The 17,388-nt window shown below is 37.4% G+C and overlaps 1 protein-coding gene and 1 pseudogene across 3 annotated transcripts in view; one reads left to right on the top strand and one right to left on the bottom strand.

Annotated features, from left to right (window-relative positions):
* Positions 1-651: 651 nt before the first annotated feature.
* Positions 652-17,388, bottom strand: part of LOC116300739 (CCR4-NOT transcription complex subunit 2) — a 95,187-nt gene continuing 78,450 nt past the window's right edge. For all 3 annotated transcript variants that reach the window (XM_089030920.1, XM_089030921.1, XM_089030922.1), the window contains 6 exons: positions 11,797-11,914; positions 11,464-11,502; positions 11,318-11,379; positions 3,366-3,415; positions 1,704-1,804; positions 652-1,227 (listed from right to left, as the gene is read on the bottom strand). In XM_089030920.1, the coding sequence (XP_088887046.1) occupies positions 1,017-1,227; positions 1,704-1,804; positions 3,366-3,415; positions 11,318-11,379; positions 11,464-11,502; positions 11,797-11,914 (581 nt within the window). In that variant the 3' untranslated portion in view covers positions 652-1,016. The remainder of the gene's footprint in view (positions 1,228-1,703; positions 1,805-3,365; positions 3,416-11,317; positions 11,380-11,463; positions 11,503-11,796; positions 11,915-17,388) is intronic.
* Positions 13,931-16,248, top strand: LOC148910536 (uncharacterized; annotated as a pseudogene).

Below are 17,388 nucleotides of genomic sequence, written 5' to 3'. Positions count from 1 at the left end.
CAAATGAAGGCCTAAACCTCATTTCCGATTCAAATTTTTGCTTTGGGTTAACACTTTGATTCCACTTTCATCGGTCATCTCCACTTCCAAACAAGTTAAACTTTCTGAATAACAAGATTTTAGCCTTGTACAACAGCCTTTCTTCAAGAAAATAGTTTTTGGCGCTCACAGCTTGAATACGAAAAGAATTCTCTCTTAATAAGTAATATATTAAAGACATTAATATTATTTTGATAGTTGTATCTTAATTTCTATCAAAAGCTTTTCTTTGAATATACCATTCGTAATTTCTAGCACTCGAGGCCATATTCTGAAATATTGAGTTGGCTGCTAATTTCAGCGCGGTATTATTTTCTAAATTGGACAGGTCTTGTTGATATGAGATTAATTAGGCAGCTATATAATTAATAGGTAATGGGATTTCATGCTTCCCAATCAAGAAGTAATTAGACTCGAAAAATTCCTCTGACTGCCAAATTCGACTTGGCCTACGGCCTTGTCCAATTTTGCAAGCCTCAGAATTTTCCTCGTCCAATTATTTCTTAATTGGACAGCATGGAGTTCTATTACATATACTAATTATAAAACCATTCAATAATAATGACTGCATTATTATTGTCTACGAAAAATATCATCACAGAATGGCAAAACTTGGAAACACTGTTTTTAAAATAGTCTCATGGCTTATATTTGGGATGGCTTATATTGCGTTTCAAATTTAATGGGGTTGGTTTTGCTAGCGCTTAAATTTGGGCGCCTTATTTCGGAGGTTAACGATATTCTGTTTTTGGTGATGACGTCATAGCCAACAACTTAGCTGCCTTGACTTTTTTTATTGTACTCCCTAGCAAATGATTGAAAACCAATTGTTGCACCTTTACGAATTCTACTCGGAAGGAAAGAATAAATGAAAATGAATAAAAACAGCATTTGTAAACAGGAAAAAGTCTCGCCCAAACTTTGAATAGTACATGCATGCCAAGATCATTTTTTACATTAAAGAAATCCTCCTCTTTCTACTGTGCTGCCATGGGTTGCAGTGTTGGCTTTTCCTCGAGTTTATCGTACTCTAAGTGGAATTCTCGAGGTACTTTTTTCCACGAGTTGCAGTCAAAAAAGTAATAAGTCCCTCTTTCGTAGTTGGTTGACTTGATCTGTGGCTCCACCCCTGGTGCTCGTGTTAGCCACGTCCTTTCATCCTTGTGGTACCTCCAGTCTCGTGCATACCTAAAAACCAAAATAAAATTAAAGTTTCATTAAACTATTACTTGATGATATTGTAAATAACAAGCACTGAGACTGTTAACTGCAGAACTAGTAGCCTGATAACACATGTACAGTCTTCATAATTTATTATTCATGCGCAAAACCAAATATTGAATAATTTTCATATTTTGCAAACTATGATTAAAATTTAAATCTGCTTCTGAAACAATAGCTACCCGTATTTTAATCTCCGTGTTGTGCCTTTGAGTTAATCCGCTACATGAACAAAGGACTATCTGCAGAAAAACCTATTTCAGAAAAACCTATTTTTTTCTTCTGGCAGTACATTTATCATGTCAAGTTCACACGTCAGTTAGATGCAAAATCCATGCTACACCATAAACGTCAGTGAATAACAAACCATACCAGTCTTAAAAACACGACCATCATCACCATCAACAATAATTTATTTCGAACCTTTATTGTGTATGACTTACAATTCAGCCGCTGCTGCTAATTGTAGAATATCTCCACCATTCGTATAATACAAGTGGAACAGCAAATCCTCACTGTATCGACTCAGTTTGATGGGTGCAAGCTGCGGAATAAAATGGAAAAAAAATACCGGAAGTTGAGATTCTAGTCCTCTATTATAAGAAGAGATAACTAGCTAAAAACTAGTGTGAGCTGCGTCGGTGTTTCTAATAAAACAGTAATGATAAAAGGGTAAATTATACACCGTGAAAAGATGAAAAAACTTACTGACGTTTCGGACGCTAGTCCTTCGTCGGAATAAAAGAGAACGTCAGTAAGTAAAAGCTCACGGCACGAACACGGTCGTGACACGGGAAGGCATACTCCAGCCCAATCACAACGATAATTTACTCTCCATCTAATCAAAGGACCGAAACACAGCATGAATACGGCGTGGACACGGACACGCCAAAGTCATGGAACTGCCAGACCAATCTCATTGGTATTCTTTTAGAATGTTGTAAAAGATGTAACTTACGATTTTTAGCATACTACCATTACGTAATGGAATAGACTAGTTTCGAATTCCAAATTACCGCTGTGTTTCTTGATTACAGACTCATTTGCACAGGGTTAGCCTCGAGTTTGTGCAGAATATTCACGTGTTACAGTCAAGGTTGAAGTTGTGCATTCTTTACTTTACCGTTAGTATTTGTAAATATTTAAACACTGATACGAGGCCAACCCTGTGCAAATGAGTCTGTAATCAAGGAACACAGCGGTAATTTGGACTTGCAACATTGCAGGCAATGTTGCTGAAGTGGGATAGTTTTCTACTTCAGCAACGTTGCGCGCAACGAATCAATTGCATGCAACATAGAGGGCAATGTTGCACCGTGTGTCCGAAGCTTTAGAGAGACTCATCAAGTTCGCAAGACAAGCTAGAGTGGAGGAAAGAGAGCTAAATAACGTAAACTTATACGGGTCTACGACAAACGTCTCGTTGGTAGTAGCTCCTTTTCAAACCTACTATGTTTTGTGTCCTTTCTCCCAGAATCATCCTTTTATTTATTTATTTATTAGTTTATTTATACCCATTTTGAAACTTTTTTACACGGCGCTGTTCAAGTTTCCTTTTTCTTCACCTGTCTTGCTGCCCAATAGCCGAAGCTCCCGTTGTTTTAGGCACAGGAGCCCAATTTAAATAAAAAGGGAAGGAGAAACGCTCCCCATTTGTAAACAAAATGTTTTCCCAAAAAACGTTTTGCTCTTTTCCTTGTGAAAATCTATCATATAAAGCAATAGCGAAGCATGGGTGGCGTTGCAGTAAGAGCGCTCGCCTCTTATTACCTCAACTAGCTCATGTAGTTGTTAGTGCCAGAGATGAATCAGAATAACAACCAAAGAAAGCGAATACGATGACGGGAACGGCAATGTTGACACAGAAAAGAGATGAGAATATTTATGGTTTCAATTCGGTAATTTGCCAGTGAAATTAATAGCTCTATAATATTCATAATATCAAGACATTAATAATCATATACATTGCTGATTGTGACAACGTATACTGTGACTGGAGGTACACAGTGAAGGAATCCATAGATGGAAAGCGGTTTTGCCTTATTCCTGAATGTTTTATTCAGTATTTATTATAATAGACTCTGACTATGCCGGCATTAGCTTACCTTTTCTTTGATGTACGAGTTTATTCGATAATCAGGGGGGACATGGTAATCTAAAAATTCAAATATAATGAGTTCAATATTTATAAGTTACGGTATTGCGATTTTACGGGTTTATATTGGCGCCTAGTTTGGAGAAAATCAAGAGAATATTAAGTAACAGAGCACATCTCCCATACATGGGTCTGTAATCATGAAAGTTTTTTTGAAAATCTAGTTTTACCTCCGCGCGCAAGCCTGAGCTAATTTTAGCATGCGATCCCTGATTGTTCAGAAATGTGGTGAGATAAAAATGTCTAGTTTCCGAAGAGAAAAATGCATTCAAAATCAGTAAAAAGTTGAAATTAAACTATCAGGTCTTCTTCATAGTCGAATTAAGCATTTAAACTTACAATTGATGTAAGAGAACATCGAAAAAACAGCGAAGACGCCAGGGAAGGAAACTGAGATAAAAAATGCGATGAAAATAGCGAAGAACCTACAGTGAAGACAGCCAAAGCATTTATCGTAGCGTTTTCGATAGTAAATAAATTAAAACTAGAAATGTCTTTCATATTTTGCACCTTGAATTTTCGCTCCGCCTCAACGTTCAGGTATTTTTTCATAACTTTTTAACTTCTAAAGTCCCAAACAGACAATAGAAATACAAAAAGCGAAGCAAACTTAGCATTTGAGGATTCAAACTAATAAAAAAGAGATTTTTTTGTCTGCTTCAAGGGCATTTTACTTGCGATTTCTTCCGCCAGATGCTCTATGTTCGGCGTATTTGTGCCTTTATGTTTAATTCTTTTATTCCGAGCAGCTTTGACGGTTTTCAGCTATATTGAAACCTCTTCTAGTTTATACTGTTAAACAACTGATCCCAACAGTAAATGCTAAATTTTCTCTCAAGCTTAAAGTTTTTGAACTTTTGACTCATTGAATTCAACAAGTTTGTTCATCGAAAATCCTCTTTCGTATTAAACGAGTCCAATCTACCTTCATTTTAGATGTCCATTAGTTAACTTTTCATTTTGAAAACATTGAAGTTCAAGTCAGAAATACGTGTTCTTGGGATACAGCAACATTTACTGTATTTCAGTTTAGGCGGAGAATTCTGGACAACTGACAGTCTCATCTATAACTGCAATCAACCAAGTACAAAAAATGAGTCTCAATCGAGCGACCATTGTTTTGATTTAAAGACAAGCTTTAATGATGTTAATGATGATTTAAGAGTGAGTGTCTGAGAAAACCGGGCAGGTCGAACGGATGGGGATCGGCCGATTCTTTTCATACTTCGGCTGTTTTATACATTTGACTAGCTATGTTGAAAATAAATATTATTAGATTTGAAATCCCTTCCGTTCTTGAGATCGACCACCCCCTCCCTTAAAATGCGACCGGCGGCGACATCAAATTTTTATCTGTCACGGCATCTGAAGATAAACATCACAGTTTCACATTAAACGTGTTGGAAACCGATCCAAACTTCGTATTCTTTTTAATAAAGGACTAAGTTATACCTCCAAGGCCAAAACGAATTAAAAGAAGTCTTTTCAGGAAAATTATGAAGTCAAAAATTTGCATAAAGCAAAATTCGATGATTCTCGCTTCGCTGAAAAAGCCTTTTTTTAAAATCAAGTTTCTCCGGTCGGCGGTGTTTGTTTAAAACAAACCAAAGTTCTCCGTTCTCAGCGTTAGTTCTTCTTTCACAACATGTTTTTAATTTTTTGGGGTCTTTAAATGCCTTTGAAATATAAACTATTTTCAGGACCATATTCATCGCTAATTACTCTAAATGAGCATTCGCGTCACGCAATGTCACCTGTTGACAAACTACATTTTGGAAGACTTTTAGACTTTTTAACTTAATTCTGAACAAAGTATACAACTTTTCTCGATTTTATGAGGGTGTATAAGTGTTTATTCCTTTTTATTAGCGATGATCAAGGAACGAGCGGACCGTATTGTCAACAAACAAAGCCGTATGTAAACACAGTCACGCATAGTACTGAAGGCCTCTCTAAAAGCCCAACATTAAAACATTCATTCATTCATACATTCGTGCATCCATTCATCCATCTATCCATATCTATCCATCTCCATCTATCCATCCATACATCCATCCATCCATTCATTTAGCTTTGTGACTAAATTAAAGTGCACACGGCGAAATGTTTATTGTTCTTCAGAATGTGGTAGATTAATATTTCCTTAAAAAGAATGATAAGCTTATCAGTAGATAAAATGAAAAAATTCACATCCGAATTTTAGGCTTCACGGGCAATTGAATTTGAGGTGTCATTTTTATGAAACTTTGTATGAATATACTTTAAGATATACACTTTAAATATACAAAAAGAAAAAACGAGGAGTCACCGTCTTCGTTTTTATGAGCGGTACAATTTTGACGGAATTGCGAAAGAAAATTAAAGCGAGCGGGATACGCTCTATGTGCACAGCCAGAAAATGGAAGTCAAAAATATGAAAAATGTCTTAAACAACCAGATATTCCATCTGAAGCATCTGAAGTAATTTTTGATATATTTCACTTTGTTCGCTATTTTGAATTGCTCATCCAAACATTCGAATGACGTCATCACGAAGTGCGCAGGCGCACAAAACCGATTGAAAATCGATGCGCAGAAAGATGCGGGCGAGTATTCCCACGAACGTCGTTAAAATAGCCTACTTAAAAATAGCTTACTTCTGTCCTGAAGATTGGGGCGACTTTTTACAATTGTCGCGTCACTTTGGTTCCAAAACTTTCAGTTGCAAACAACAACAACAAGCAAGGAAAATGGCAAGTTCGAACGACGCAGTATCACTTCCTTCTCTTCTTGCTGCTTGTGCGCTGGTCATCGATCGACTCCTATTTTCTTGAAGCTGATTTGCGACCTATAAGTAAAGTCAAAGTGGAAAAAGAAGTGGCGTTTTTTGGCGATTCAAATGCCATTTTAATTGTAAAGAAAAGGAGGGCAATATTCGAATTATGCATTTTAGATATGATATGCACGTTAAACTTTTAATTAAAAATTGACATAAGTGTACCTGGTCATCGCTTGAAACACGAACAACTTGAGACAAACACGGTTATGCTGTTGACATAAGGGCGTTTTAAATTTCTTGATTGACTTGACCTCTCGACATCCAGACCATAAAGGTTGCAAATACTTTCAAGTTGGGCAGTCTTGAAACTTGTAAGCTTGTTGTTCTTTGTCATTTCACAGATGTTGCGTCCCTCAAAAAAAATTGGGTGTTCTATATCGACCGCATTGTAGACGGCATTCCTGAGATCCTCATTGGCGATGTTTGACTCCAATTCTCTGTAATCTCCTTCAGTTAAGTTTTCCTCTTCATCGACGGTCACCGGATGTTCACTTTTTCTTTGCAGTGCTGATAAGCGTGAAAAAAAGCTGGCTATTTGTCTTTCTGTTTTCCAATCTTCTGGAGTAAAGAGTAGTTTCCCCTCAGAGTGTTGCCCTCTGCATCTCTCAAGAAACGTTTTCTGGACTTGCTTTCTGGCCATTCCCCAAGCCTTCATTAAATTTCGCTATCAAATATGTTCTGACATGAGCTGGGAATTTTGCACCGGCCTTCTGGCTTTTCAGTGCCCATCCTTGTGATACTCTCTCTTTGGGACCTGATTTGTTTGCAGTTCATGGATTGGTAGTGGTTTTGTCTGTGGTTGCAAAATTTACTTCTCCTGTGGTGGAAACCATTTCTCCAACATTCTGAGCCCATTTTTGTCTTACGGAGTCATAAAAACTTTCTCTTTCTGGAACAAGATTATGAACTCCTGTATCCATATGAGCTTCAGCGTCGTCCTCGCTAGCAAAGGTAAGCACACACCCTGGGACATGACAGAAAAAAACTTCAGATTTCGGCGTATGTTTAGAAGCAACTCGTTTGGATGTCAAATATGAAGGTGGTGTAGATCCGAACGGCTCTATAACTGTCAAACCAGTCCTTCCTTGAGTCTGTTTTCCTTCAAGTGATTCTGTCTTGCCGCAGCCAATATCATATGCTCGCCACATTTGGATTTCTTCCTTTTTAAACTCGAAGTTGTTGAGCTTACTGATTCCTTTAAGTTTATGCTCAGTGCCACGTTCATTAGCGGTGTTAATAGCTAGAACAGTAGCTTTGCAGCCTTTGATCCCACCATGTGATTCTAGCGCCTTCTTCATGTCGCTTGCCGTGGTGACGTTCTTTTCATTAACGTATCTCCTAATATGAGCTTTCATCGGCGCAATCTTACGATCGCACATATCTTTACCCGACTGGGGCTCGGAAAAATCATATCTTCTAATTCCAATTCCTGTTCTTGTGCCAATAGATGACAGAGCGAAAATCAAAGGGGCATTATGATAACAAGCACCATTGTCAGATCGAAGATAAGCTTCCGTGATATGTGGTTGTTCAATCTTAATCGTTTCCAATAAATGCTCAATAATAGAAGCGACTGCAAACCAGTCCTGGGTGCAACTATGTTGAACGATGTGAACAAAGCATTGTACGATAAAATCGCCATCTTGCTTTAGGATCGCTGCACTTACGTGCCAGCTAATTCCTCTCTTACCGAAAAAATCCTTCATTGTTTCTCTAAAGTACATGGGTACAAATTTCATTGCCCAATCCATAATAATCAGGCAGCTATTAGAACTCAGCTTAGAAAGAATATCTTGCTTTGCAATCGCTATCGCGTTAATATATTAACATTACAATTTATGGTCATGATAGGTAAGGTATGTTTTTATTTTACGGCCTGACTCATATTTAAAATTGAAATTGATTTTTTTTTTACAAATTGCAATACTTTTGCTTGTAAGTTTACTCCGGTGTACAAAGAAATGATATATATGGCCGGTCGTTTTGCCTGTAGAAGCTTTATACCTCGTCATTACATTAGATATGTCCTTTATTTTCAATGTCGAAGTAGATTATGCTATAAAACAACTACAATAAAACAGGTATCGAAAGCGCCTCAAATGAAAAGGTACCCACCCTTCCCCGCCCCCTAAGCCCATCGTCTCCGCGGTCGCTGTCTTTGCATTATAAAATATCAATAATAACGATAACGATAACGATAACATGCGCATTATCAACATACAAGCATTCAATTATGTTAATTATGTTTATAAAATAACTGTTATGAATGTCGCGTTCTGATTGGTTTGGAGCGCGTGCTTTAAGGTGACTGCCTACTTTTGGAATCTTATTCAAACTTTTTTTAAAACTTCGATTTTCCGAATTGAAATTTAATGCTGATTCCAAATCTGGAAAGAAAAATAGGGTGTCCCGAGCTCGTTTTCGAGATAATCAGCATTTAATGGAAGCCTACGCACGAGCTTTTGGAGTAAAAATTGCGCCACCGGAAGTGATTAGAAAAAAATTAAGATGAATAAGATAATAGTTATTTGCAGACTAAATGATTGCACGAATGAAGACTAGTCATGGATATCTACATGAATACATGGATATTTTCGACAAAAAGACAAAGGGATACATTGATTTGTCATATTTTGTAGTTTCGGTGCTCTTAAAAAATCTCATAAAGTCGAACACAAATCCCTACAAAAATCTATTTTTTCATGTGTTACTGATTTAAACTTTTTCTAAAATGTTGATATAACCTAGATTTTTAGGAGTTTTTTCGAATGAGCTATTAAAAAATAGAGAGTCCCGTGCAAAATTTGAGGGTTTTGCCCTGTTGAAGCTCAAAACGCGTATGGTTCTTCAATAAAATCTTGTAGATTTTTCAGCGGTTTTTGAGCGCGCGCTCATCATGGGCTCAATTCGAACGTTCAAAAGTAGGCAGCCACCTTAAGAGAGCACATTGCACGCCCGCGCACTTTTCGTTCCGTCATTCCTATCTATCACTGTAATTTGTATTTTATAAAAGAAATAAAAATCTTGCTTGCTGTGCTGTGTGCAGTCATAAAGCACTTGCGGGTTGGTAGAACACTCGAGAAGTGTCGAGAAGCAATCCGCTACGCGTCGCGCTTCTCCTAACACTTCTCTCGTGTTCTGCCAACCCCCGCGTGCTTTATGACAGCACACAGCACGCGCGCGCGTTTTTTATTTCTTCAATATTTCAGCCTTAAGACCACGGAAGCACGCGCGTACAAATTGCGAAAACAGATTGATATGTTTTGTGACAGCTTGCATGCATCCTTCTCATCAATTCGGTGTCTCTAAATATTTCATTTTTGTAGTGAAGACTTACCTGCTCCAATAGGAATGATTTGATTTTCGAACTTTAGAAGACTTCGCGACATCTCTAAATTAATGCGACGTGGATTCACCTCTTTCTTTCGCTTACCAACGTGTTTACTATGAAAGCAAGAATGCCGTTTTCTTCCATCCCATCCGACAGTAAATTGATGACGATGTCTAGGACAAACTGTTAATTTTAGAACTTCTTCTTCACTGCAAAATATCAATCCGGCACGATTCAACAGGACATCGACTTCTTTAACTAAATTTGTTTCTTTCTTTCGCCCGATCCATTTGCTTATCCCCAGTGCCGATAAATGACTGCTCAAGTCATTAGTACAAGATGTTACTGGTATAACTGTTGTGTATTCATTGTTTTCACGAGAAGCACCACATGGTGAAGCGTCGCTTAAGAAAGAGCAACTCATCATGTAGAACTCTAGATTTATTTACTACACGAATTCAGACTTGCGACACTTTTTAATTGACGGTGTAACCAACAAACTGCATGCTTTTTAACACGCGTAATGATCAAAGTTTCAAAATAATTCACTCGCACTGAGTTTAACTTCAAACTATGATTGTATACACAAAAGTTATAACATGATAGAATTAGAAAAGGTATTTAATGTTTAAAAAAGGAAGTTAAAAAGTCTAAAATTCTTCCAAAATGTAGTTTGTCAACAGGTGACATTGCGTGACGCGAATGCTCATTTAGAGTAATTAACGATGAATATGGTCCTGAAAATAGTTCATATTTCAAAGGCATTTAAAGATCCCAAAAAATTAAAAACATGTTGTGAAAGAAGAACTAACGCTGAGAACGGAGAACTTTGGTTTGTTTTAAACAAACACCGCCGACCGGAGAAACTTGATTTTAAAAAAAGGCTTTTTCAGCGAAGCGAGAATCATCGAATTTTGCTTTATGCAAATTTTTGACTTCATAATTTTCCTGAAAAGACTTCTTTTAATTCGTTTTGGCCTTGGAGGTATAACTTAGTCCTTTATTAAAAAGAATACGAAGTTTGGATCGGTTTCCAACACGTTTAATGTGAAACTGTGATGTTTATCTTCAGATGCCGTGACAGATAAAAATTTGATGTCGCCGCCGGTCGCATTTTAAGGGAGGGGGTGGTCGATCTCAAGAACGAAAGGGATTTCAAATCTAATAATATTTATTTTCAACATAGCTAGTCAAATGTATAAAACAGCCGAAGTATGAAAAGAATCGGCCGACCCCCATCCGTTCGACCTGCCCGGTTTTCTCAGACACTCACTCTTAATGATTCTGAGTATTTTTTACATGTCCTGTTTCTGGATTCCTTCAAATACCTCTCAGAATTTCTCTAACACATTTTCTCGTAAAATTGAATAAAGTTTGGTTTGTCAACTGCATGAAGTTTGCTTTGTCACTGCCGATCTCTAGTACCCATGACGTCACTACAATCTGACCAATCAGGAATCGCATGTTAAAATAGCTCAGGCTTGCGCGCGGAGCTAAAAATAGATTTTCAAAAAACTTTCATGGGGCACAGGAATGTGCTCTCTTACTTCATATTCTCTTGGAGAAAATATATTCCGTTATAGCCGCAGTCACAAATATGTTTTGTATCGCGATTTTCCTATCGCGAAGGTAATTCTGAGCCGACAACACGGGCGCCTCTCTATCGATCCAACATAGAAGAATCGCGATACTATTTCTTATAGCAGCTGTTTGTTTCTTTCAAGCCTTGACAGTGGATTTATAATTCCATTACCTATTTCATGTGGTCTGCAAGGACTTTCTGCAAAAGGTGATCCAAATGTATGGTATAGGCTCCTGCAATGCAAAGCAATATCAATTGTACAACTGCAAAGTTACCGTCTGGGCCATGCAATTATGAAAATACAGTAAGCAACTTACTCAGGTGAGTTGAGGTTAAGTCCAAGTGTCGTAAGATCGCTGCAAATATAATATAGAAATAAATATGTCAGTATTAATAGCTAGAAGTTAGCAGTTCCCATTCATGTTTTAGGCCTAGTGGGTAAGTTTGGAAAGTTGGGGAGGGGAGGGAATGGGGAGGGGGGGCAAGGTAGCGAAAGATTATTTCTCATCGCAACTTTACGTCAAAAGGGCAAACGCAGGAGCTAGAATAAATAACCTCTGGACCCAGATATATCTACATACCAGTTATCAATCTTATTTAATGCAAATGCCTGAATAAAATTGTAGCTGAATTATGTGTTGTTTTTTTACCTTCCTAAGGCCAATGTTACAAGGTTGGGCTCAGTCTCTGCTGCTCTGATAAATGTTAGCAATCCTATCATTCCGAACTGATCTGTTACCATGCCTTTGGGGATATTTGTAATCATTCCTGGGTAACAGAAATTACAAATATTAATTATCAGAATAAAGGCTTTACACCACCACGTGATGGCAGCCATGACAGGAGGCAAAACAATAGAGTCTTTCTCCCCTGGGAAACTGGATTCCCTCTCGCGTAAATCAGATTAGACCAGTTTCAATTTTTCTTGCCCCCTGTCATGGCTGCAATCACGTGATGGTGCAAAGCCTCTATTGGAAAAATTTACTTGTGAATATTGAGGCTCCACATTTATGATTTTTGTCAGTTTTCTAAGCGAGCAGTGTTTGGTCTGTTTGTAAAGAATGATTATTTTGTATTATTTTTGACTAATGGAAACCAAACTGCCGCATGATGGCAAACTCACGGACACCTTACTCTAAGCTACTCTAAACTACTCTCTAGTTTATACTAATGCAAAAGGGAAAGGACGCCATGAATTAATCACCCTCATTAAGGCTGCGTTCATGATGTATACCGCAGGGAGGGGGAGGGGGGGGCAGAGGAAATTTCAAAAATACTCCAAAATGTCAAGATCTCCCCCCCCCTTAATGTCAAAAAAAATTATGCCCCCCCTCCTTTAGCAGGAAAGAAATTGTACCCCCCCTATATACCTAAATACAAACACTTCTTTGTCCTGATACCTACACAAAATCTTATGAAAGCCATTGCAATGACTGTTAACAAGAGCCTGCTATAGACTGTCTTCCTGATCGCGATACATAGTGAACTGGAAGAGGAATATTGGTTTCCATTTCCTCCTCACTGACGACTATTTTTTGTTTTTTGAAAATTTAAAAAAAAATTTCTTGAAAGGAACCAGTGAGCAGCACTTAGGATGCTAGGTTGTAAAACTTTTTATTTTATATCTCCTACGCGTTTCGTCTAACTCTGTACACTTCTTCACGGGAGTTTAACAATAAAAGTTTAAAGTCCTGTATTTAAATACCAACTATCCTTATCTACGTATAGGAAGTAGGGCATGTAAAGGTAACACGTATACAGGACTCTAACAAGGGAGGAACATAGTTTACGGATGTTGAATAATTTCGGGGGCGAAGTTATAGCTACAGTATAACGTGTTTCCTTTACATGATAATGATTATGACAATAGTGATAAAATTGAAGAAGATGATGATCAAGATTACAATGTTATTTAAATAGTGGTGTACAATTATCCTGTTCACTAAATTTCTTGTTGAGTTTTATATGTTAGTTAATAGTCATTTGTTATTGACAGAACAAGACCCTGGTACCAGGGTAAGCTGGGATACCTGGAGGACCTGGTTTCAACATGCATGGAGGATTTAGTTGGTTGAGCTTCAAAAATACTGATAAAGTATTTCATGACGTCTCAAAGTAATGATAAACCAGACCATGGTTGGGATGGTTTACTAGTATCAGAGTCTCGAAGAATCTAAAGCAGAAGTTAAAAATAAGTTGCAAAATTTCGAACGACAGTGTTAAAAGCCGTTTACAGGCAGAGCGTTTATGCCCGACTCATCAAAAAACTCAATCTGGAACTCCAATTCCTGTTCCGGGATCCGGATTTCAGCATACGTAATTAGCTTGTTGATATGCAACGTCTCAAAAGCATGCACCATTCGCACGGCACGCTTTAAAATCTAATATTTACTCAAAACCTTTCTCATAATTGCTTTACATTTTATAATCTATCGTATAGCAGCCTAAACCACCGACGAAGACGTGTACGTTTTTTGGTTTGTGAAGTCTTCAACCCGGCTTGCTCAAGTGATGGCTGACAAAGATATTGAGAATTTGGTTCGTTCAGCCTTGGAAGAATTCGCCTGTAACAAGGCATGATTGGTAGCGATATGATGGGAAATTTGGGAAGGCCAGAGCTGCCTTTGCATACCTTAATATTAACAATAGATGGGGCAGAATATTACACTATTTTACACTGTAATAAGCGGATATTATATAAAAATGCGTTTAGAAATTTTATCCCACTTGTCTTAATTCAAATCTGTATAGCACATTTGCACGATGACGTCACGCGCGCAAAGCATGCCGGTTGTAGAGGTCAAGATTCGCGGGAAATTACAAAGAAAACAAAACAAAATGGAACAGGGTATTGTCAAAGAGGATAAAAAGGCGTATAATTTTCAGTCTTCTCGCGTATTTTTTGCGGAAACCGATATTCCAGGAGCTGCTTTAAGTGGAAGAAAGCCAGAAGAACTAAAAGTAGAAGAACTTAAGCGATGGCTAAAGTGCAGAGAAGCAATGACATCCAGAAATCGTCTTCAACTTATACAAAGGTGACAAGACATCTGTTTTCATAGAATTATTGAAGCCGATCCTTATCTTTCTTCTAATTCTTCTTATTTAGAGTGAAAGACTATATATCTAGTGGCCTCGACAAGAAGGTTTCTAACCCTGACGGTAAAATATTGGAAAAGAAAGCAGATGTTGGTTCGAATAGAAAAATCGATGAATGGCCAAAAGAGGGCTGGACATTGAATCTCGAGAATATCCCACCTTTCAAGCATTGTTACATTTTTGCCTATTTATCTGGTGGACGAAATGAAGAAGAAAAGAGACGTGGAGCATTTAAGTGTAAACGGGAAGGGTATGCTTTGTTTAAGGCCTCTCACGTAATTAATGTTCAATTCAACAGTTCACACGACCTTTACTGCTTCTTGGAGGCAAAAGTAAAAGCTTCCATGACGAAAAAAAATAAATATACAGGACAAAGGTACGTCAAAATAAGAGAGGAGAAGTAGTTTCTGCATTTTGTAACTGCAAAGCAGGAGTTAATGGATACTGTAAACACGTAGGTGCCTTATTATATACTATACTTGATTTTTGTGAGAGTGAGCTCAAGCAAATTCCTCCTAATGTAGCTTGTACAAATAAACCTCAACAGTGGCATATACCAAGTAAGCAGCTTTCTGATGATGGCCCAGTGCTCTTTAACGATATTCTTATGATCAAACATGATTATGAACGAGATAAAAAGCTAAAAACAGAGAAGAGAATCAATAGGAAACTTGAAAAAGAGATCATTCTCATCTTGTCCATCATTTTCACTACAGGTAACTTGAAGAACAAATAAAAGGACTTTGTGATGACTTGAAAAATGTACCACTGCTGAAGTCATCTCAAAAACCAGCTGTTCTTATAGACTTATTACAAGGTAATAATCACAAGCCTGTTGAGGCTAAAGAAATAAAGGAGAAATGGTTAAAACACACTATTAAAGTTGATCATGATTATCACTTACCTGCAAAGTGTTTGAGAACTGACACAGAAAAATCTGATACGAGTGCAACCAATGATTGCATGACATCAGACTTACAGAGCCTAGGACACAACTATGAGCCTATGAACACAAATTACACCTCTCACTATGTTATTTCACATTGCAAGAAAATGCAACTGATAATGAAAGCAGCTTCATTCCAGAAAACAGGGTTGAAGATCCAAGGTTTGAAGATGATGAAGATATCAACCTTCAAAATGTCCCTATTATACCAGACCCCTCAGAACAATTCCCAGATGTCCTTGATTTGACAAATGATAGCTTTAAAGAAGTCTGTAGGGAATATATAAACAATATTCAACTTGCTCTTGAAGATATTGAGGACATAGAGAGATCTACAAGAGGGCAATCTAAAAATGTAAAATGGTTTGAGTATAGAAAAGGCAGACTTACAGCATCAAGGTTTGGTGAAATCAAAAACAGGAGAATAACTACCCCACCAGACAAACTTGTTCAAGATTTATTCCAGTACAAAGCCAAAACTACACCTATTCAGTGCAAAATGGGACTAGAAAGGGAACCTGCTATTATCAGTAAATATGTTGAGCACCAAACCAATAATGGGTTTAGTAAAATTAGAGTAGCAGAGAAAGGCCTAAAGACAACCCAGTACTTGCAGCAAGTGTTGATGGTGGTGAGGTAACAGATCCTACTAATAAATACAATCCTGTTGGTAATCTTGAAGTAAAATATAAATTATTTCCTCCACACTTAAAGGATGAGCTATCTACAACCCAAGGAAAACTTTTAGAACTTGTTGCACAGAATGATAAGTCATTTTGTCTGGTTAAAACTGACTCTGGGCTTAAGCTAAAACAGAAGCATAAATATTATGCACAAATTCAAGGAGACATGGGCATCACTAACAAACCCTGGTGTGACTTTGTTGTGTATACAGATTTCAATGAAACTGAAGATATACATATTGAACGGGTGTACTTTGATCCATCATACTGGGAGGCACTGAAGAGAAAACTGACCAGAGCTACTGACAGCCCGGGTAAAAAGAGGCATCCCCATGTACCTTAATGTTTTTCAATATCGTCAGAAATCTACCACATAGGTAAGGAATCCTAAGTGACCCATCATTTTTCAAGGACAATTATGCTGGAAAGATCAAAGTTTCCATAAAGAACCTCTCCAGGAAATGTATATAGCAAGTGACCACCTTCTTTATTCATTGTTTTCATGATGACCTCCACTTCATATCTCCTCTTATATCACATGCATTCATGATGAACTAAAATATAAAAAGCCCCTCACAGCCAATCTAACACAACTGTGACTCCCTTTTTTTTCTCCTACATAAATAATGACCAATCCATAATCTTAGCATTACAGTGCAAACAGTATAACTTTAGTAAAACAAAGACGTACAAATTTATAAACTTCTTTGTTTTCTATCATTTAATAGCCCACTTTCTGGTTGAGTGATCAAACACAAAGGAATTGGAGATGAGGCTCCGGGGAAACAATAAATAAACCTACTTATATTTTCTTGTTTCCCCGGAGCCTCATCTTAAATTGCTTTATGCGTGATCTCTCAACCAGAAATCGAAAGTGGGCTATTAGCACCATTTAGGACAAAATAGTAATTTCTATTATTACAGAGTACTGTCTGTACTCTAACATTGTTGCAAACACAATTGCAAACAAGTCCTTTAACATAAAAAAGGTTAACCAAGTTATCATGTCTATATCTACATTTCAAGCTGATGGATACCCATCAAACTGTTCAAGAAATAAAGCTGCCAAGAGATTATGGGTCAGTTTAATATTTACTAGGATCATATACATTTAGATAACCTGGTTGTATACTCCCTAAATATACAAACTGCACATTATGTCAAACATTTGACTTTAAGCAATCAGAGGTCCCTTAAAATTTGTTAATAAGGAACACACTTTCCAAATTTTATTCAAGTCCTCAGACATTGAATTTGGTATGCCTTGTCTTAGGATGTTATAATTTTTCACTCTTTAGATTGCTCGTTCTACGTGAATACGTACTGATGCAATTTCTCTTGTCTCATCTTCTTCATCAGGATCCAAACTATCTTTGCCTCGCATGAATGGGGGAATGTTTAGGTGTGCCTTTTTCTTGATCAAGAGGTCTTCAATTTCAAAACCACGATCTGTCATTACATAGTCATCCTCTGCTAGTAACAACAAAATGCCACAATGTTCCACAATAGCTCTATCA

This window comes from Actinia tenebrosa, unplaced genomic scaffold (assembly GCF_029948245.1).
Source record: "Actinia tenebrosa isolate PJP-AT-01 unplaced genomic scaffold, QUT_ActTen_1.0 PGA_scaffold16__25_contigs__length_10494907, whole genome shotgun sequence".
Classification (NCBI taxonomy): domain Eukaryota; kingdom Metazoa; phylum Cnidaria; class Anthozoa; order Actiniaria; family Actiniidae; genus Actinia; species Actinia tenebrosa.
The sequence above is the reverse complement of the archived record's forward strand: the minus strand, read 5'-3'. Positions and strand labels throughout refer to the sequence as shown.